Here is a 23,744-nt window from a genome sequence, read left to right on the forward strand (position 1 = left end):
AGAAGAGCAATCAGCCGAAGGGATTAGGTGAGGAGGGGAAACTCAGGGACGCCCAAAGAAGCAGGCCAGAAGAGCAGGAGAAAGGGGATTAAAAGACAGGAAGCCAGAGAGAGGAACAGAGTTGTTGTTGTTAGGTGTCATCAAATTGGTTCTCACAGTGACCCTGTGTACAACAGAACACTGTACAACAGAAACACTGCCCAGTCCTGCACCAGCCTCACAATTCCTGCTATGCTTGAGCCCATCATCACAGCTACTGTGTCAATCCATCTAGTTGAGGGTCTTCCCCTTTTTCACTGACCCTCTACTTTATCAAATATGATATCCTTCTCCAGGGATTGGTCCCTTCTGACAACATGACCAAAGTGCAAGAGATGAAGTGTGGTCATTCTAACTCTATTTTATTACTACATACATGGGTATAAGCCGCTGGCATCTCTTGCCTCATCAACTAAGAGCCTCATAACTGGTCCAAATCCCACTGCAGCTTTTGTAGTACATGAAATTATAGCTTCCACATCAACTTAGAATAGATTCTTAATTTTCTAATGTGTACAAAGCCCTTCAAGGCTGACTCCCCACTACTCACTCTCCTAGACCAGTCACATGAGGAACATTCTAGTTCTTCAAATTCTTCATTTTCTTGTCTTTGGACTTTTGCATATAATCAAGATACTCTCCTTCTTCTAATTCCTAGTTACACCTGCTCTTGCTTGAAGTTGCTGTTGTTGTGTGCCATTGAGTCAGACCTGACTCATAGCAACCCCTCCTTGGGTTGCTGAGGCAGTATCAGTACGGAAGTAGATTGCCCAACCTTCCTTCCAAGAAATGGCTGGTGGGCTTGAACCACCAACCTCTAGTTAGCAGTCAAGTGCCTTAGGCACTATGCTACTCAGTCTAAATATCACCATATACTTTCCTATCATGTCACTCATTATTTTTATTGTTATTCTGCCTTCCTCATCATACGGCAAGTTCCATGAAGGCAGTGACCATATATTACTCATCAATGTATTCTCAGGAGCTGGCACTGTGCCTGGCACAAGAGTTGATACTCAATAAATATTTGTTCAATGAGACAATGAATGTCTAGCTACTCAAACACAAATAAGAAACTGAGACATCCACAGGCTCTTACAGGATCTCTGGTAGTGCAATGCTTTGACTGCTCACCGGAAGGTTGGTGGTTCGAACCCACCAGCTGCCCCATGGAAGGAAGATGGGGCAATCTACTTCTGTAAATATTGACAGCCTTGGAAACCCAATGGGGGCTGCTATGAGTCGGAATCAACTTGATGGCAGTGCATTTTTTTTTTTTTTAAATAGGCTCTTGAAACAAGAGTGTCTGATTCAGTAAAAAGACCAATTTTTTTGAGTACAGCAAACACCACTTTTTTTTTTAACTACCTAAAGAATGCTGTGCAAATGGTTAGGAGAATTTACTAATTTTCAGTAACAAACCAAGATTTATTCTCTTCCAAATTATCTGAATGATTTACTGTCTAATGAACCATTCAACAGTTACCTTGCTTACTTCCTTTAAGGCCCTTTTGCAGACTTCATACTTTGGAGAGTCCTTAGATGTTTTTTGACAGATAGTCTGCAATAAAGTAAAAGTGGATGAAATTAATTGATTTATTTTATTAAGTAAAATGAAATCAGTGTCTAACCATATCCTTTTACTCATAGTAGATTTAAAAATGCTGAACACAATATTAAGGGGTGAATATGAAGATGACATTAAAGTCCAATTATAACACTAAGAAATAATCTTTAAACATACAGGATCCAAGTGAATCTAGGAAAATGGTTCAGTTAGAGGATACACTTCAGAAGTGGTAGAACCTAGTTTCAAATCCCAGATTTGTCCATTTTTGACCTTGGGCTTATCACCTACCTCGTCTTTAGATGCCTCAGTTTCCTCATCTTTAAAATGGGGCTAATGCCAACTATATCACAAGGCTGTTGCAAGGATTAAATGAGAAAATGTGTGGAAAGTTCTTCCTAAGTGCCTGGCATATGGTCAGCCTTCAATACAATGTAAGTTACTTTAATTATCACCATCACTATCATCATTATTATAAGTGATAACCTTATTTGAAGATAACAAAATGCTGATAAAAAGATTAAGAAGAAAAGGGTAGTTAGGTCTTCCTTGATATGTACTGCCAAATTTCCATTATGATGATAAAACTGAATTCAGAGAGAGTCATTCAGGGCAAAGTGACTTACATATAACTAACTTTTGAAAACATATATTCAAAGCCAACAGAACCATTTTTATCATTAAAATGTTCATTTCAATTAGCAAGTTTAACTAAAACCTCAAATGAAGTAAAACTGATGAGACAGTATTGTAAATATGTTTACATTCTGCATAGGTGGTCAGATTCTCACTTATGTCAAACAGATCAGGGCTACAGGCATGTAGCAGAGATGGAAGGCAGTTGGCAACTAGCAAAGCGCTGGCACGTTAGGTGCAGATTAATACCAGGTTTATCAACCAGGAAGTCAGGAGTTAAGATTATCACATGTGGTACATGAGAAGCACAGAGTACATTATCTGTGTGTTTATAATAACAGCTCTCAAATTTTTATGACTGTGACCCAGTGTACAAAATAGATACTATACTACTGTACACATGCACACATAAAGGACATAAGATTTTATTTACAATTAATATTTAACCACATCATGAACTACATACATTAATACATTAACCATTTCATTTTTAAAAATGGTTTTCATGATTTAAAAATTCATTTCATGACCAACTAATGACCACTAAAGCAGTATGAAAAACACTGGTGCATGTCCCTGGGAGCAGGTGTCCTTCATTAGCATCCACAGTGTCTGAGCACACTGAAGTTATATAAAATTCAGTGCAAACATGAACTTTTTAGGGAGAGCTTTACTCACAATTTCAAAGGGGTCAGTGACCCATAAATATTTAGAGCCCACTGAGAAATCAAGGCACAAAGCTTCAACCTTGGACAACATGATATATGTTAGACATTGTGAACCCCATCCAACTTGTATAACTTTCTTCAAATTAAAAGGGAGTAAGAATGAAAAATGCCAGATCATAGCACACACAGAATCTAAGTAAACATGGCTAAAATGGACATTTTTCAATAGAAAAATAATGAAAAAAATCTAACATTACAAAAAAATAACACATTTAGAAAGAACTATTTTTTTTAAAAAAAGTAAAAGAATGAATCCTAAAAATCCATTACTCTAACACTATAGGAAATAATACATTAAAAAAGAACTCATTTCTCATAGAAAATAGGAAAGTTTCAAGTAATATTTGTCTGTATGGATCAAAATCTCACATTCTTAACAAATTTTAAAGTCACATGAAGTAAATCATTTTTTAAGCCAAAATTTTATTTTGATAACCCGACTAGATTCTATTCTTAGACATGGTCTTTAAAAAAAAAAATAGTAGAAAGCTAAATTTTCAATATTGCAAGTTTCTCAAAATATTTAGGTGGGAGAAGTTCCTAATTCATAGACGATACATGAAAGAAGAATGCTGAACTTTTCTCAGTCACTCTGCACAATGTGTAACAGGGGACATTTATGTCTTGTTACAGTAAAAGAGTTCCATTCGTGTGTGAAATGGCAGCACCACAGCATCATGGAATATTACAAGTAATCAACCTGAGAAAACTGAGGTCCAAAGAGATTAAGTAATTTGCCCAAGGTGATATGCCTAATTAGTGGGTCAGCCAGAAACGGAATCTAGGTCTCCTGACTTTTAAAGCCAATATTCTTCCCGTTTTAAAAAATGTGATGCAAGTGGGTGATGTAATCTAAATTTTTCAGAGTGACACACAAGCCTAAATATTAAAGATATTGCCAAATATACCAGACACAAGTGAGAATTTCCAACCAAACAGCACTTTCTCACTTCTTGTTGGCTGCTCTTGAGTCAGCCCCCCAGACCCATGGCGACCCCATGTGTTACAGAGTAGAACTGCTCCATAGGGTTTTCTTGGCCATTATTGTTACAGAAGCAGTTCACCACACCTTTCTTCTGCAGAGCCACAGGGCGAGTTTGACCCATCAACCTTTAGGTCAGCAGCAGATCATAAACCACATCATCCAGGCACCCTTCCAAACAAATAGCACCTTCTCGTTTAGTGAGGTATTTTATCAAAGAGACATGCATTAATTTAAAGAAAATAAGATTAAGATTAATTTTCTCAGATTTATAGCAGTAAACTATGCACACAAGAAAAAAGCCATCAGGTTATCTCTTACGTCCATGAGCAGGGGTAGGCGGGTCACTCTCTGCATGGGAAGAATGAGGAAGGAGATCATAGGTAAGTTCCGACAGTCTTCATGGGTCTCAATCCGTGATAATACTTCCTTAAAAGATGGATTAGTGGCTCTGAGGAAATAGAGGGGAAAAAAAAAAAACTTCAAAATATTTCCTCCTCTAAGTTCAGAAACAAGAAAAATGTATTACAAAATACTGTAATTCAGACATTATCATTAATTTTTAAGTTTATGAAAACAACGTAACACATAATTACGTAATTACACAGATGTCTTATTTGTCTTATATTTGAGGCTGAATATAAAATATGAGTGTAAGATAACAATGTGTACAATAAAACAGAAATGCATGAGCTAGAAATTTACATGGCTGTTATTCTTAGGTACTGTTGAATTGATTCCGACTCATAGTGACCATATGTACAAAGAACGAAACAATGGTGAGGTCCTGCATCAGCTTCACAATCCTTGCTATGCTTGAGCCCATTGTTGTAGCTTCTGTGTCAATCAATCTCATTGAGGGTCTTCTCCTTTTCCTCTGACCCTCTACTTTACCAAGCATGATATCCTTCTCCAGGGACTGTTCCTTTCTGACCACATGACCGAAACAGATAAAATGAAATTTATGCAAATTTATAAAAGTAGAAAATAAACAAATGAAGAGGCAATGAATGATACCATAATGGCTAATATATTAGTTATCAATTAATATACACAGTTCTCATAAATGATAAACTACAAACACAAAGAATTAATAACAAATGATATGCTTTAAGTCTCTCCTCTAGCCCTAGTCAATGATCTAAGAAAGCAATGGATTTATTTACTAGTGGTTTTTGGCCTTTTTCAACAGCCCTCTTTCTAAGACAGAAAATCTTTTGACCATGTCACCCAGAATATTCTTCCTCCTCTCTCAGTGACATGAATAATGATAGCACTGCCACAACATTTTTATGGAAGTTAGCATCGTAAGATTCTCCAATATACATTATGTCATGTGGAACCATCCATGTAACTTTTAAGGAAGGCTAGATAGGGATTTCATTAAGAGAATGGAAGCTCAGGAAAGTCTTGCCAAATTTGCCAAATAACAGACTTAGTAATTAGCAAAGACAGAAGAGGGGCTGCAGGGTTGAGAGGGAAATTGGGGTGGTGGTGGTGATGGAGATGGGAGGTGGTGGTACTGGATAGTGTATTCTCATCTTCTCAAAAGAAGGTCCAGGAAACAGAGCAGCAGCACTGGTAGACATTTTTTACGTATTTCAAAAATTAGAAGATTTGGATCATGGCTGCTAAAAATAAATTAGGAAATGCCCAGAATAGCAAATTAAAAGAAACCACACAGAAATGTTTTACTTTTATTTCCTCAAGTTGAGGAGTTAGCACTAAAAAGATTTTTAAGATGTTAAAAAAATAATCAAACTCTAAACCAGTTGCACATTAAAATCACCCAGCTCCCTGGCCCCACCCACAAAGACTCTGATTAATCTGATGGATGCTTGTCTGCTTGTTTTCAGAGTCCTAGGTGTTTCTAATGTGCAGTTGAAGTTGAAAGTCACTACACTAACTTCTAAATTCACATCAACTGCAACAAAGTCCCTGAAAACACAAATACTAATTTCCAAGTGAGAGCCCAAATAATGGTATCATTTAGCTAATTTAGATAAAAACTTTTATTTTTAAATTTAAATAATATACAGCAATACCCAAAACAAACAAACAAACAAACTCACTGCCACTGAGTCCATTGCAACTCATAGCGGCCCCTCCTTGGGTTTCTGAGGCCGTACCTCTATGGAAGGAGAGTGCCCAGTCTTCCTTCTGAGGAGTGGCTGGTAGGTTTGAACCGCCAACTTTCTGAATAGCAGTCAAATGCCTTAGGCGCTATGCCCCCAGAGCTCCCTATTCATATTTTTAATATCTTGCAAAACAAAACAAAAGTCGAATTTAGCCCTAATTTAAGGCTTTGGTTTCAAACATGCAATTTGTGTTCTCTAACAATTACAGGCCAATGTATATCTTTTTCTGCCAGTGGCTCACAAAGGGAGATGGGGGAGAAAGGGAGAAGAGTGAGGGGATGAGATTTTTACTCCCACCAGGGGACATATGGCAATGTCTGCAGACTTTTGTCCTTGTCCCAATTGGGGTGGGGATGCTACTTACATCTAGTAGGTAGGGATCACGGATGCTGCTAAACATCCTACAACACATAGGACTCTCCAACAACACAGACATCCATCCCAAAATGTCAAGGTGCAGAAGTTGAGACAAGCTTTACACAAAAGTACTTCATTTAAGTTTGGCAGCTGTGGGTTTTCCATCCTGCCCATACAAGAGTTTCATGAGGAAGCAGGAGGGAGAGGAAACATATCAGCCCTTCTCCCTTCTCATCAACTCAGGAGGCTTTAGTTGGTTCTGTTTCTCAAAGCAGCTGTGAGGTAATCAACACCAACCATGACCCCTCCACAGGGGTCCACACACTGCACTGTAGCTGACCAGAGCTCCATGGGATGGCCATAAATGCCACAAGGCATGGGAGGATAGGAGGATAGTATTAGCCCATAAGCCTTCAAAATGAGTTTACAGTACTGTACAATTGTGCCATAAAACAAACAGCTACTTGTGGTAAACAAGGCCCCTGAAAATAAAACAAGAGGCACTTACTAAAGAATCACTGACTCTCTCAAAGACACAAATGGCATTTACATATATCAAGTCAAAGCTCTCAATAACTGACATAGGACAATGGGAAAAGATACAGAGGGAAATTTAATGTTTATCTCTCTCTCTCTTTTTTTTTTTTTGTATAATTAAAATCTTCAAGAACATTTTTTTTCAGTTGCTTTCCTTCAGATATTGTCTCCTCTCCTCACCCTAATTACCCAGATCCTATAACAACTTAAAATAGTACGCACTTGAGTGGAGGAAGATCAGAACAACAGAGAAAACCTTGGATCCCTAAGGCTCTAGCTGGACCCACAAAAGAACCCTCTCTTAGCTTCTGGTAAACCACTTAGTTGTCAGATGTTGCTAGTTGTTATCCCATTGACTCAGACTCATGGTAACATGGTGTATAGCAGAAGGAAACACTGTCCAGTCCTGTGTCAGTTCACATCTTAGAAAGCTGGGAGATTTGAAGTGATGATTACCTCAGTGTCTTGCAGCAATTACAAAAAGTAAATAACAACAGCCATGATTTCATAATTGCTTTACAGAGAAAATTCTGCACAGACTAGGTATTTCTACTCTCATCCTGAAAGCATTGCTCTTGAACATTTCTCCCCTAAGAAAAAATCCATTAGGAAGTACTTCTAACTACGATCTTAGACATCAATTCATTTAAATCAACATGACCTATTAGAAGTAAGTCAGACTACTGAATCTATAACATTTGTTATTGCTTACAACAATTTCTGCAGTGTCCGTTGTTGGTAGACTTCATTTGTGCAGTATTTCACATATGGGTCAAATGTAGATGTTGTGTGTTTTTCTACAATGTCACTTATATCATCAATGAAGATATTATTCTGATGTCTTGCCTCCAACTCTGTAAAGAATCTGAAAAGACAAAAACAAAAGCATGTATACTCTCTTTCATATACTTCAATAGACAACAGATTATCCTTATATACTTCTATTATACTGTGTTTAAAAGTGTCAGCATCACACGGTATCAACTCACTAAGTGTGTTAGTTATCTAGTTCGGCTATAATAGAAGTACCACAAGTAGATGGATTTAACAAACAGAAATGTATCATCTCATAGTTTAGGAGGCTAGCAGTCCAAATTCAGGGCTCTGGCTCTAGGCTTTCTCTCTGTCAGTTCTCGAGGAAGGTCCTTAACTCTTACAAGCTTTGGTTTTTAATCTCTTTTTTGTGTCAAAAGAGAATGACTCAGGATCCATCCTATACTGATCCTATCTCCTTAACATAACAAAGACAGCCCATTCACAATTGGGATTATAACCACAGCCACTGTTGTTGTTGTTATGTGCCATTCAGTCAGCCTGTCTCATAGTGACCCCTCCTTGGGTTTCCAAGGCAGTATCACTACGGAAGTAGATTGCCCAATCTTCCTTCCGAGGAGTGACTTGAACCGCCAGCCTCCAGGTTAGGAGTCAAGTGTCTTAGGCACTACACTACCAGAGCTCCTAACCACAGGCACAGAAGATAAGAATTAAACCAAACTCACTGACATTGAGTTGATTCCATCTCATAGTGACGCCTTCCTGGGTTTCTGAGGTGGTATCTTCACTGAAGTAGATTGCTCAATCTTCCTTCCCAGGAGTGGCTGGTGGGTTTGAACCACCAGCCTTCTGGTTAGCAGTCAAAATCACACCACTTATTTTTAAGGGACAGAATTCAATCCATAACACTAAGTTAAAGATAAACGCCTCCCCCCCAAAAAAAACCATAAATATGTTATCTAAATTTAAGTCTATCATATTAATATTTATAGCTTCCAGCGGTTAGCCCAAAATATTGACATTACAGGGCATTTCTCCACCTTAAGGTACATTTAGAGTATACAGATTTCATTATTTTTCAAGAATTCTCTAGATATGGAATGTGGAATGGTTATGTTTATATATATCCTTTCATACTGAAAGCACATGGACATAACACATAAGTAAATAAATGTTTAAAGAAAACAAATACAACTAAATCTGACTCTATGTGCTCTTTCTCTTAAAAGAAAAAGAAAAAAAAAAAAAAACATTACATCTAATAATATAGCAACCTCTCCTTGGGTTTCCGAGGCGGTATCTCTATGGAAGTAGATCACCTAATCTTCCTTCTGAGGAGTGGCTGGTGGGCTTGAACTGCTAACCTTCTGGTTAGCAGTCAAATGCCTTAGTCACTACACCACCAGAACTCCCAATAATATGTATGGCATATAAATGTCTTCGTATTTTCTTTAGACTGCAATTAAAGACTACCAGCTTTAGCAGTGGGTATGTGTTTGTGTGTGTATGTGAGAGAGATGTCTAGTTAAATATAAATTTAAGATAAGTAATTTTTTGTAGAAGTATGTCCCAAATAGTAGCTCTAGTAGCGTAGTGCCTAAGGCACTTGACTGCTAACCAGAAGGCTGACGGTTCAAACCCACCAGCTACTCCTCGGAAGGAAGGTTGGGCAATCTACTTCCATAGGGATACCGCCTCAGAAACCCAAGGAGGTTATGAGTTGGGCCCGACTCGACGGCACAGAACAACAACAACAACATGTCCCAAATAATGAATGGGGCATCCTAGGTGCCCAGTATTTTATCTGACAACCCTAGACTGCCAATTTTAACAGGGCATCAAACTCAGATATTTGACATATGCTTACACCCAGAGCCTTACCACTCAAAGTGTAGTCCACAGATTTGTAGTATTGGCATCATTGTATTATTCACACACACACTGAATTCATTTTAGTATAAATTGTATTAGCTTGTCTTCATTATTTATTTTATTTATACAGTTTCCATAGGGACAGAAGAACTGGTAGGGGAAGTGGGAAGCAGCAGCAGACAGCTTTTTGGAGGGCCAGGACTGGTAGAGGAAGGCCGGAAAATGGGAGTGGAGCAGTTTGGAAGAGCTAAGGGAATAGAACTCGTCTGCCAGTTTGTCATCTTGTGGTGGCTCGGGTGTTGCTATGAGACTGGAGGCTAAGCTACCAGTGTTTCAAGTGCCAATAGGGTTACCCATGGTGGACAGGTTTCAGCAAAGCTTCTAGACTAAGACAGACTCAGACAAAGGAAGAAGCCATCTACTTCTCAAAAAATTGGCCAGTAAAAAACTTATGAATTGTGGTGAAACACCATCTGATATATTACTGAAAAATAGCCCTGGAACATTATCTGCTATAGTGCCAGAAGAGGAGCCCCTCAGGTCAGAAGGCACTCAACATATGACTAAGAAAGAGCTGCCTCCTCAGAATAAAGCCGACCTTAATGATGTGGATGGAGTAAAGCTTTCAGGACCTACTTTTTGCTGATGTGGCATGACTCAATGTGTGAAGTATGAATCTAGGAAAATTAGAAGTTGTCAAAAATGAAATGGAACACATAAAGATTGATATCCTAGACATTATAGTGAGCTGAAATGGACTGGTTTTTGCCATTTGGAATCAGAGAACCTTATGATCTACTATGTCAGGAATGACAAATTGAAGAGGAATGACATGGCAGTCATCAACATAAAGAATGTTTCAAGATTTATACTTAAGTACAATGCTGTCAGTGACAGGATAATATCTGTATGCCTATGAAGAAGATAAGTTAACATTACTATTATTCAAATTTACACACACCAATCAACAAAGCCAAAGATGAGGAAATTGAAGATTTTGACCAACTTCTGTAGTCTGAAATTGACCGCACATGCAATCAAGATGTGTTAATTATCACTGGTTACTGGAATACAAAAGTTGGAAACAAAGAAGAATCACTGGTAGTTGGAAAATATGGTCTTGGTGATGAAAATTACACTGGAGATCACATGATAGAATTTTGCAAGATCAATGACTTATTCATTGCAAATACTTTTTTTTTTTTTAGCAACACCAATGGCTGCTATAAACATGGACTTCACCAGATGGACTACAAAGGAATCAGACTGACTACATCTGTGGCAAGAGGCAATGTAAAAAGTCAGTATCTTCAGCTGAAACAAGGCCAGGAGCTGATTGTAGAACAGACCATAGTTACTCATATGGAAGTTCAAGGTGAAGCTGAAGACAATTAAAACAAGTCTACAAGAGCCAAAATATGACCTTGATTATGTCCATCCTCAATTTAGAGACCATCTAAAGAACAGATGTGATGCATTGAACACCAGTGACCAAAAACCAGAAGAACTGAGGGATGACATCAAGAACATCATCCATGAAGAAAGCAAAAGGTGATTAAAAAGACAGGAAAGGAAGAAAAGACCAAAATGATGTCAGGGGAGACTCTGAAACTTGCCCTTGAATGGTGAGTAGCTAAAGCAAATGGGAGAATCAACAGGATAAAAAAGCTGAACAGAAGATTTCAAAGAGCCACTTGAGAAGACAAAGTCAATTATTATAATGAAATGTGTGAAGACCTGTAGTTAGAAAACCAAAAGGGAAGAAAACATTTGGCATTTCTCAAGCTGAAAGAACTGAGAAAAAAATTTAAGCCTCAAATCGCAATACTGAAAGATGCCATGGGCAAAATGTTGAACGATGCAGGAAACATTAAAAGAACATGGATGGAATACAAAGAGTCACCACACCAAAAAGAATTGGCAGATGATCACCCATTTCAGGAGGTAGCATATGATCAAGAACCAATGGTACTGAAGGAAGAAATCAAAGCTGCACTGAAGGAACTGGTGAGGAACAAGGCCCTGGGAATTGACAGAATACCTATTAAGATGCTTCAACAAATAGATGCTGCGCTGAAGGCACTTAGTCAGCTATGCCAAGAGATTTGGAAGACAGTTACCTAGCCATCTGACCGGAAGAGATCCGTATTTGTACCCCTTCCAAAGAAAGGTGATCCCACAGAATGTGGATATTATCAAACATTATCATTCATATCCCATGCAAGTAAAATCTTACTGAAGATAAATAAAAAATGGTTGCAAGCAGAATATTGACAAAGAATTTCCAAAATGCAAGCTGGATTCAGAAGGGGATGTGGAGTGAGGGGTATCATAGCTGATGTCAGATGGATCTTGGCTCAAAGCAAAGAATATTACAAAGACATTTACTTGTGCATTATTGATTATGCAAAGGCATTTGATTATGTGGATCATAACAAATTGTGGATAACATTGAAAAGAATGGGAATTCCAGACTACTTATCTGTACTCATGAGGAACCTGTATATAGATCAAGAGGCTGTCTTTCAAACAAAACAAGGGGATACTGCATGGTTTAAAACCAGGAAGGAGTGTGTCAGGGTTGTATCCTTTTACCATACTTGTTCAATCTGTATGCTGAGCAAATAATCCAATAAACTGGACTATATGAAGAAGAATGTGGCATCAAGATTGCAGGAAAGCTTATTAACAACCAGCAACACACAGACGACACAACTTTGCTTGCTGAAAGTGAGGATGACTTAGAGCACTTATTGATGAAGATTAAAGACTATAGTCTACAGATGGGTTACACCTCAATATAAAGAAACCCAAAATCCTCACAACTGGACCAAGAAGCAGCATCACTATTGATGGAAAAAAGACTGAAGTTGTCAAAGACTTCATATTACTTGGTTCTACAATCAATGCCAATGGAAGCGGCAGTCAAGACATCAAAAGACATACTGCATTGGGAAAATCTGCTGCAAAAGACCTCTTTCAAATGATGAAGACCAAAGATACCTCCTTGAAGACTAAGATGTGCCTAACCCAACCCATGGTATTTTCAATTGCCTCATATGCATGTGAGAGCCAGACAATAAATAAGGAATACTGAAGAAGAGTTGATGCTTTTGAGTTGTGGTGTTGGCAAAGAATGCTGAAAGTACTGTGGACAGCTAAAAGAACTAACAAATCTGTCCTAGAAGAAATGCAGCTGGAACGCTCCTTGGAAGTGGGGATGGCCAGATTTCATCTCACATACTTTGGTCATGTTGTCGTAAGGGACCATTCTCTGGAGAAGGATGTCATGCGTGGTAAGATGGAGGGTCAACAAAAGAGGGGAAGGCCCTCAACAAGATGGATTGACATGGTGGCTGCAGTAATGGGCTTAGGTATAGTAGGGATTGTGAATTAGGCACAGGACTGGGTAGTGTTTCGTTCTGTTGTACACAAGGTCTCTATAGTCAGAGGCGACTCGACAGTGCATAACAACAACAACAACATAGGTGCTTAAAAGACAAAGTGATACATTCTATCTTCCCAGAAGAGTGAAATTCCTCCAATTTGAATATGTCTTTTAACAAGACCTCAAGATGATTCAAAGACACATTAAGAATTGAGAAACAATGCCTCAAAGCACACTCACTGTCCAGGGTAGGAAAAGTAGAAAAATCTAATTAAAAAATCTGTGGTACAGGTACTGATGCATTTTTCAAAAAGTAAAATTAATAATTTCTAACGCTGAATTTTGGAATAGTAAGGCAGAAAAATAAAATAGATTTCAATCAGCTCTTTCATTTAAGCATACAGCACATCACTGCTCCTCGACAGTTTGATTGGGTGGACTCTAGTAGCAGTGACACAATAATCAAGAAGTGGAAACAATCTAAATACCCATCAACAGATGAATGGATAAACAAAATATGGTACACACATTCTGTGGAACACAACTCAGGGAGTAGAAGAAATGAAGTCATAATACATGCTACAAAATGGAGCAAAATTTTACAAAAATGCTGAGTGAAATAAGTTAATCACAAAAGGACAAATATTGCATGACCTCAGTAATAAAAAAGGACAAGAATCTACCAGAAATAAGTAAAAATGCACAAACACTAGAAGATAAACTAGATGACTGGGACCTCTGAAAATTAAAATTTTTTTTTAGATCTGCCAACCCTATACATGGTCTTGGCCACACTGCCCCCTGCATAGACATACCTAATAACAGTTCACCTTGTCCACCCATATATCCACCCATATATCCATGTTTGCCTTCACTGACAATGCAGTACTGTATGTGTAAAAGCATTCATCTTTGTTGTCTGTACCTCCCACGTACCTCTCTCTGTCTTCTTCCTCAAAAATTAAATTAAATTAAATTCCTCAAAATTAAATACTTACATGTATCAAAAGACTTCTTCAAAAGAGTAAAACGAGAAACTACAGATTGGGAAAAAATATTCAGCAATGACATACATGACAAAGGCCTCATCTCTAAAATTTAAAGAAAACTCCAACAATGCAACATTAAAAAAACAATCCAATTAAAAAATGAGCAGAAGACCTGAACAGAAACTTCAACAAAGACGACATTCAGACAGCTAACAAACACATGAAGAAATGTTCACATTAGAAATTAGAGATGCAAATTAAAAAACCACAATGAGATACCATCTCACCCCAGCACTAATAGCAAAGTTCAACAAGACAGAAAATTAACAAATGTTGGTCAGGATGTAGAGAGATTGGGACTCTCATACACTGCTGGTGAGACTGTAAAGTGTTACAACCACTGTGGAAATCAGTATGGCAATTCCTTAAAAAACTGGAAATAGAAATTCCATTTGATTCAGCAATCCCAATACTAGGTATATATCCTAAAGAAGTAAGAGCTGGGACACAAATAGATATATGCACACCCACGTTCACTGCAGCACTATTTACAATAGCAAAGAGATGGAAACAACTTAAGTGCCTATCAATGAAGGAGTGGATAACCAAACTATGGTACATAAACACAATGGAATACTATTCAACAGTAAAGAATAATGTGCAATCTGTGAAGAACCTCATAATATGGATGAACTTGGAGGACATTATGCTGATTGAAATAGGTCAGTCACAGAAGAACAAATATTGTACTAGTCCACTATTGTAAAAAGTCAAGGAAAGGATTACATACGGAAGGAAACTTTCTTTGTTGATTACCAGGGATGGGGGAAGAGAGGAGAGAAAATTCGGAGGGGAGAATAGTTAAGAGAGAAGTATTGATTTGTGTGAAGGGAAAGGCAATATACCAAAAGTGAGTTACCAATACAATAACACTAAGGAAAAGAAAGGCATAGAGAGGTGCACAAGAGGAACAGACAACAAAGACAAACACTTTTACAAACACAATATTGTATTATCAATAACAAACATTAATCTATGAGTAGATATGTAAGTAGACAGGCCAAATGATCAGGTATGTCTCAAAAACTCAAAACTCACTGCTATAGAGTTAGTTCCAATGCATAGTGACCCCTCCTTGGGTTTTCAAGGCAACATCTTTATGGAAGTGAATTGCCCAGTCTTTCTTTTGAGGAGTGTAATCATACTGCAGACTAAAGTCTTTAAACTTCATCAGTAAGTGCTTCAAGTCATCCTCACCTTCAGCAAGGTTGTTTCATCTGCATATCACAGGTTATGAGTCTTCCTCCAATCCTGATGCCATATTCTTTTTCATATAGTCCAGCTTCTCAGATTATCTGTTCAGCATACAGAATAAGTAAGTATGGTGAAAGGATACAACCCTGACTCACTTCCTTCCTCACTTAAAACCATGTAGTATCCCCTCGTTGTGTTTGAAAAACAGCCTCCTGGTCTATGTACAGGTACCTGATGAGCACAATGAAGTATTCTGTAATTCCCATTCCTCTCAATGTTATCGATAATTTGTTATGGTCCACACAATCGAATGTTTGTGCACAGTCAATAAAACACAAGTACACATTTTTCTGGTATTCTTTGCTTTCAGCAAAGATCCATCTGACATCAGCAATGATATATCTTGTTCCACGTCCTCTTCTGAATCCAGCTTGCATTTCTGGAAATTCTCTGTCAATATATTGCTGCAACCATTTTTGAATTATCTTCAGCAAGATTTTACTTGCATGTGATATTAATATTGTTCAATATTTTCCACATTCTGTGGGATCACCTTTCTCTGCAATGGGTACACATAGGGGTCCCTTCCAGTCAGTTGGTCAGGTAGCTGTCTTCCAAATTTCTTGGCATAGACAAATGAGTGTGTCCAGTGCAGCATCCATTTGTTGAAACATCTTACTGGGCATTCTGTCAATCCCTGGAGCCTTGTTCTTTGCCAATTCCTTCAGTGCAGTTTTGACTTCTTCCTTCAATACTATTGGTTCTTGATCATATGCTACCTCCTAATATGGATGAACATCAACCAATTTTTTTTTTTTTTTGGTCCAGTGACTTTGTGTATTCCTTCCATCTTCTTCTGATGTTTCCTGAATCAAGTCAATATTTTGCCCATAAAATCTTTCAATATTGCAACTGAAGGACTGAATTTTTTCTTCAGTTCTTTCAGCTTGAGAAATGCTGAGCGTGTTCTTCCGTTTTGGTTTTCTAACTCCAGGTCTCTGCACATTTCATTATAATAATTGACTCTGTCCTTCTTGAACTTCTCTTGGAATCTTCTGTTCAGCTCTTTTGTCTTGTCATTTCTTCCATTTGCATTAGCTACTCTTTGTTCAAGGACAAGTTTCAGAGTTTCTTCTGACATCTATTCCAAGTCTTTTTTTTTTCTGTCTTTGCCCCTCACGCCCCACCCCAACCTTTTGCTCTCTTCTTAGATGATGTTCTTGATGTCATCCCACAATTCCTCTGGTATTCTGTCACTGGTGTTCAATGCATCAAATCTATTCTTTAGATAGTCTAAATTCAGGAGGGATATAACAAAGTTATGCTTTGCTCTCATGGACATGTTTTGTCTTCAGCTTCAACTTGAACTTGCATATGAGCAGTTGATAGTCTGTTCCACAATCAGCTCCTGGCCGTTTTGGCTGAAGATACTGAGCTTCTCTCCATTGCCTCTTGCCACAGATGTAGTCAATCTGACTCCTGTGTACTCCGTCTGGTGAAGTCAATTTGCATATAGCTGCCATTTGGGTTGCTGAAAAGTTATTTGCGATGAATATGTCATTGATCTTGCAAAGTTTGATCATGTGATTTCCAGCATTATTTCTACCACCAAAGCCGTATTTTCAAACTACCAGTTATTCTTTGTTTCCAACTTTTGCATTCCAATCACCAGTGATAATCAATACATCTTAATTGCATGTTTGGTCAATTTCAGACTGCAGAAGTTGGTAAAAATCTTCAATTTCCTCATCTTTGGCTTTAGTAGTTGGTGCATTAATTTGAATAGTAGTAGTATTAACTGGTCTTCCTTGTAGGAGTATGGATATTATCGTATCACTGACAGCACTGTACTTCAGGATAGATCTTGAAACATACTTTGTGACAATGAATGCCACACCATTCCTCTTCAATTTGTCATTCCCAGCATAGTAGATCATATAGTTGTCTGATTCAAAATGGCCAAAACCAGTCCATTTCAGTTCACTGGTGCCTAGGATATTGTTTTTTATGCATTCCATTTCATTTTTGACAACTTCCAATTTTCCTAGATTCATACTTCATACACCCCATGTTCCAATTATTAACGGATGTCTGCAGCTGTTTCTTCCCATTTTGAGTCATGCCACATTAGCAAATGGAGGTCCCAAAAGCTTTACTCCATTCACATCATTAAGGTCTGCTCCACTCTGAGGAGGTAGCTCTTCCCCAGTCATATTTTGAGTGCCTTCCAACCTGAGGGGTTCATCTTCCAACACTATATCAGATAATGTTTCAGGGTTATTCATCATGTTTTCCAGTCATATATTAGACAGTGTGTTACTGCTATTCATAAGGTTTTAACTGGACAATTCTTTGAGAAGTGGATGGCTCCTTCTTTCTTCCAATTCAGTTTAGTCTGGAAGCTCCACTGAAACCTGTCCACCATGGATGACCTGCTGGTATTTGAAATACCGGTGGCATAGCCTCTAGCATCACAACAACATAAAAGCCACCATGGTATGACAAACTGACAGATGAATGGTGGAATGGGCATCTAGACACTATTGTTCTCTCTTCATCTGGAGCAAAGAAGAATGAAGAAAACCAAAGATGCATGGAAACAATTAGTCCAAGGGACTAGTGGATCATGCAAACCTCAGCGTACATGACCTTGAAATGAGAACTCACTGGTGCTCAGCTACCACTGTCAACCACTCAGAAAGGAATCATTGTAGGATATCCTGCATCGAATAGGAGAAAAATGTGGAACAAAACTCAAAATCATAAATAAGACCAGGCTTACTGATCTGATAGAGATTGGTAGAACCCTGAAACTATGGTCCCTAGTCACCCTTTGGGCCTGGAATTGAACTTACTCTTGGCTTTCAGCCAAACAATCGACACATGTATAAGGTGAACATTTACATCAAGTAGGTACATGCCTTAGAACCACCAACCATGAGAGATTAGATGGGCAGTATTTGCCCAGGGAAATAGCTCAGAGGGCAGGAATGCATAGGAAAGAAGGACGTAGGGAAAAGGGAACCAGAGGGAGGAAGTGGGAAGAGAGCTGTTACATATGGGGATTGCAATCGATGTCATGATATAAAACACTGATGAACTGTTATATGGAAAATGAATTTTCTCTGTAAACTTTCACCCAAATCACAATAAAAAGGGGGAAAAAAAAAGACAAGAAAGTACAAATGTATAGAGATGAATTAATGGTTAGCAGGATAGGAGGCAGGGGAAAAGCAAGGGTTAATAGTGATGAAAAAATCATATTGATTAAGGGTGGGACTGCACAGTCAGTTATTGCAATTGCTGTCAATAAGTTGTATACCCATAAAAAGATGAATTGGTAAAAGTTGTGTGTCAGATATATTTACCAAAAAGAAAACAACAGTAGCTGCTGAAGCTGCTTATATACAACCAAAAATCTCATGGGATTTGTTTCCTTGATTTGGAGGTTTAGGTCATGGCTTCATAGGAAGTATCAGTAAATTGGGCTAAGAGTCAGGAATAGGAGGAAGATATGGAATGTGTGGCTAACTGCCTCCATGATTAACTGCCTCCTTTGTGATGAGACCAGAAGAACTGGACGGTGCCCAGGTACATTTTATTACTGTGATTTATGTGAAAGTGTACAGAGCAAATTCATTTACCATACAGCAGTTCATACACATTTTGTTTCATTACATTGACTGCAACTCCCCACAATGTAACAGCTCTCTTCCCACTTCCTACTCATAGTTACCTCCTTCTATCCTGTGTCCTTCCCTCCCATGCACTCCCCGCTCCCAGAGTTGTCTCCCTGTGCAAACACTGTCCTGTTCTCCCATGCTTGATCGCTCCAAGAAATGTATCTATCTGATGTAAACGTTCACCCCATATGCCTGTGTATTGTTTGGCTGGATGCCATAGGAGTGAGTTTAGTTCCAGATTGAAGGTAACTAGAGGCCAGTCTCGGTGGTCTCAGATCAGCAAACTTTGTCTTTTTTTTTTAGGATTTCGAGGTGCCTGGTTACTATTGATAAACACTTTGATCAAAGATTTTGTAGAAGAATCCTGATCAAAATGGGAAAATACAGAACAGACTTTTAAACTCTCATGGGATCTGGACATTCTAGAGCCATGGAAGCTGGATGAATCGCTGAAATCATTGCCCTCCGATAGTCTTTGAACCTTAAGCCAAAAATATCCCCTGAAATCTTCATAAAACCAAATAACAGTTTAGCTTAACTAGTAAAAAAAGGTCACATTGAGCATTATGCTCTTTTAAGAACTATCTAATGAGATGAAGTTGACAACTGCATCTGGAAAGATTAGATAGGAACCTTAGAGGGCACTGTTTATGTTAATGGGGGAGGAACAACTCAAAAATGGAGGGTAAGAGTGGTTGCACAACTGGAAGAATATAATCAATGTCACTGAATTGCACATGTAGAAACTGATCAATCAGTGCATATTTTGCTTTTGCTGTGTATATTTCTCAACAACAAAATAAGTAAAAATTTTTTAAAAAATCTATCAGTGAATGGGACAACAAAAATTTATATAAAATGATTACTAGTAAATATGAGCTAATATTTTCTCACGTTCATATCACAATTATTTTCAAAAAGTACCTTGGTACTTAGAAAACAACAACAATAAAAGACTTTAATTTTATATATTGACATGTACACTGAATTCATTTTAGTACAAATTGTATTAGCTTATCATCATTATCTATTTTATTTATAAAGTTTCCATAGGACCTTAAAAGACAAATAAATATATTTTAACTTCCTAGAAGAGTAAAATTAATTAGACTCTGAGAAAGCAACTATATTTTCATTTTTTTAAAAAAAAAGGCTTTGGAAAAATAATTGGTATGGTTCTCATCTACAGAACATAAAACAGCAATAAGAAAAACTTAAAGCACAAAGACTTTACGGGATTATTTGGTTTTTCCTTCCAGAAACATCAGGATTCTTAAGGAAGTAGGCCTGAATCAAGTTAGTATCTTCCAGCAGTCACAGGCTTTATGTTACTTTGCAAAGATTGAGTCTATTAATATTCAAATAAAAATATCAAACCCCTTCCTAAAAGTTTCAGCAGTCTCAAAACAATCAACTCCAAACCCTCACATTAACAAAAACCACTGTTTCTCAAAGGACATTTACTATGTATCCTGGTCCCAGACTTCAAGAAATTTGTGATGTTAGGAAGGTAAGAATGAGAAAGATAGCATTCTTGAACATAAATGCAGGTTGAAACACATGCATAAGGGCTTTGGTGGGACCATTTCAAAATGTAAAGTGAAGTATTCTGCACCTCTTAAAGCTGCATGTACATGGTCTGTTGACAGAGAGAATAGTGGAATTTTCTGAATACTTTACAAAAATAGATACTAACATTCACTGAGTGTGCTCCCCACATGAGCCTTGTAGTGTACTTTATATTTATGATCTCATTAATCCTCCCAAGGTCCTTGTGAACTATATGGCATTATCTTCATTGTAAATGTGGTTAATAAAGGCTTAGCGAGGTTATGTAACCAGATCCTTTTAAGAAGTAGAGTCAGTATGTGAACTGAATCTTTCTAGTCCATAGTCAGATATGGCCTCTAACTGTCATGTGCATATACAATAGGTTGACAAAAAAAAAAATCTGTTTACTACTAGGTTGTAAATCTGCCCTTAAACCAAGTAAACCAAGGCTTTTCTTGGGTGGGGCTCTCTCACTGGTCATGGTATCACTCTTTTTTTTTTTTAAAAAACTGCACTAAATCTGTCCCAATAATAGTACATGTCAAGAAATGATAGTACAATACCAAAACTTAACAGAGAAAAAGCTGTTATATGCCAAGGAGAGGGTATTCCATTTAATGAAGGTATGAAATGATCCTTTTCCTCCATAAATTCACAACTTAGTAGCAGATACCTGGCATGGAACCAATTAATTAAAATACAAGTTCCATGATAAAGGCACATAAAGAAAATTCCAGAGGACAGGGTGACATATGTGTACAAGTGAAGAAATGTGTGAAGTAGTTCATCAGGGTTGAGGGAGCAAAGAGAAACAGAGCATAACTGGTCAAAGAAAACATTGTGGGTACCACAGGAACTGCATTCAGGAAATTGTGGGTAGTTGAATGAGGATGAGGTGTAGACTAAAAGAGGAACAGGGCCAGAGATAGGACTGAAACTGGTTAGAGCTACACTGAAAAGGATTACTGTATGCTGAGGTGATTGACCTGAATCTTGAATAGTTAGAAATCACTGGAGGTGTTTAAACCATTAAATCGCTCAATCAGATTGAGAAAACTGGGCAGATTACAAGTGTAGAGAGACAGGTGCAGTAGGCCAGCTAGAGGGCTAATCTGGGCATATGATGATAAAGACAGGCAGTGGGAAACCAGAGAGAGAGGACACAGATTAGGAGTAATTGTTTGAAGTAAAATTAATAGAATCGAGAAATTCATCTAATGGAAAGTAAAGGAAGGTGCTGGGGTTTCTAGTCTGTCTGGACAAAGAGGTGGCCATTAAATAACTAATGAAGACAGAGGTCCCAGAAGTAGAAGAAGCAGCAGGGAGGAGGCAGTTTAACTTTGCCTTGGAGATGTCTAATCGATAGCTGAAAATGTGAGAATTCAGAGGAACTGGAACTCTAGGTAAGGACTCTGGTGGCATAGTGGGTAAGGCATTTGGCTGCTAATCCCAAGGTCAGCAGTTCAAACCCACCTCTGCCCTGTGGGAGGACGATGAGGCAATCTACTTCCATAAAGATTTACAGCCTTGGAAACAAAATGGGGGTCTCTATGAGTCAGAATAGACTTCATGGCAGTGGGTTTGGTTTTTGGTTTAGTGGAATTCTAGGCACTAAACAGTCAAGACTAGTGGCAGTTCAGGTTCCGTACAGCAGATCCAAGTTAGATTTTCAGCCAGCATACCTCAAGCATAGCCATCACCCTTCTGCCAATGAAGGCTTGAATGTTGTGATGCTGAACAGGCTTCAGCAGGGCTTCCAGACTTAGTTAGACCAGGAAGAAAGTCCTGGTGAGCTCTGTGCAAAAAATCAGCCAACAAAAACTCTATGGGTCACAACGGTCCAAACTCATTGTGCATGGGCCATCGTAAGGCAGGAGCTGACTCGATGGCAGCTAACAATAACATTTTCAGTTGGTTTCCAAATAAATGCAAATTATTTGTACTTTAACTCCAAGTATTTTTTAACACACATTTTAAGAAAATGTCCAATTAAAATAAAATAAAGAAACTATTCATAAGGTCATTATCATGTAACTACGAAATAAATGTCTTAGAACTAGTATCTCTTAAAGTTACTTGTCTTTTGCTAACTCTTAACAGCCTGAAGGAATGCAACTATAAAACCAAAAAACAACAGTAACTTGGCTTTTCCCAATGAAAAGGAGTATTTCATTTATCAATATAAAAGGCTTGCCAAAGTGCAAGATTAAAAGCAAGGTACTAATGAAATATCTGATTATACTACTTACTTTAATATAAAACAAACCAAGTCAACCATGTTTTATTTTGATATTGGTATAATTAAAACACAATTTAAAGCTTTCCATGTTAAATTATCTATTGGTTATTTTGGCAAATTTGCATACTTCACTAAGTGAACTAAGCTACAAAAGAACCAAGAAAGCATTATTGAAGAATGAGGTATTGAATCAGTAACCAAGAATGCTGGTAACTGAAGTCAAATCTGAAGCAAAAGCAGCAGCATTCTAGCTTCCTGAATGAAATTTCAATGAGTCTGTGAAGTAATTTTGCTCATTTAGAAGGACAACTTTTTAATGGAAATATGTATTTCAGCTCTATGAGTTTTCTATCTGGAACAATACTTTCATTATTTCTTCCCTGTAGCATTACCAAGATGATTACGTATTACAACCAACAATCATGTTACACAATCTTTCTTTTTTTCCTTACCAAAATTCCAACCTCTTGGCTAAAGTCTAGATTTTGAGAAATCACCAAAAGATCCTTCCTAGAAATACTACTCCTGACCAGAAACCCACGGGGCATTGGCGATTCAGCAGTAGAATTCTTGCCTAGCATAGGCTGGGCCCAGCTTCTTTTCTCAGCCAATGGACCTCATGTGCAGCCACCAACCATCTGTCAGTGGAAGCTTGTCTGATGCTACAGTGCTGAATAGTTTTTAGCTGAGCTTCCAGATTAAGATGGATTAGGAAGAAAAGCCTGGCAATCTATTTCTGAAATCAGCCAATTAAAATCCCTATGGATCACAATGGTTCAATATGCAGCGGATCATGGTGATGGCACAGAACTGAGCAGTTTTTCATTACATTGTGCATGGTACACTACATTGTACATGGTTCAATGGTGTACACTGTACATGGGTAGCTACAAAAACGATAAGGAGGCCACATGTTCTGACCTCCTCTAACCCTACAAGGGGAAGGCAGGATTACCAGCAGTAACCCAAGGCCTATTACTGCCAGGCCAGACATGTTGCCTCCCTCCAGT

At 38.0% G+C, this 23,744-nt stretch overlaps 1 protein-coding gene across 1 annotated transcript in view; it reads right to left on the bottom strand.

Annotated features, from left to right (window-relative positions):
- The window catches only part of ARHGEF26 (Rho guanine nucleotide exchange factor 26), a 197,140-nt gene that overhangs the window by 56,537 nt on the left and 116,859 nt on the right, over positions 1–23,744 (bottom strand). The window contains exons 6-8 of the mRNA XM_007943568.1: positions 7,697–7,849; positions 4,274–4,403; positions 1,526–1,600 (exon numbers count right to left, since the gene is read on the bottom strand). Coding sequence (XP_007941759.1) covers positions 1,526–1,600; positions 4,274–4,403; positions 7,697–7,849 — 358 coding nt within the window. The remainder of the gene's footprint in view (positions 1–1,525; positions 1,601–4,273; positions 4,404–7,696; positions 7,850–23,744) is intronic.

Source organism: Orycteropus afer, unplaced genomic scaffold (assembly GCF_000298275.1).
Source record: "Orycteropus afer afer isolate SDZICR_OR568_19922 unplaced genomic scaffold, OryAfe1.0 scaffold00109, whole genome shotgun sequence".
In the NCBI taxonomy this organism is placed as follows: domain Eukaryota; kingdom Metazoa; phylum Chordata; class Mammalia; order Tubulidentata; family Orycteropodidae; genus Orycteropus; species Orycteropus afer.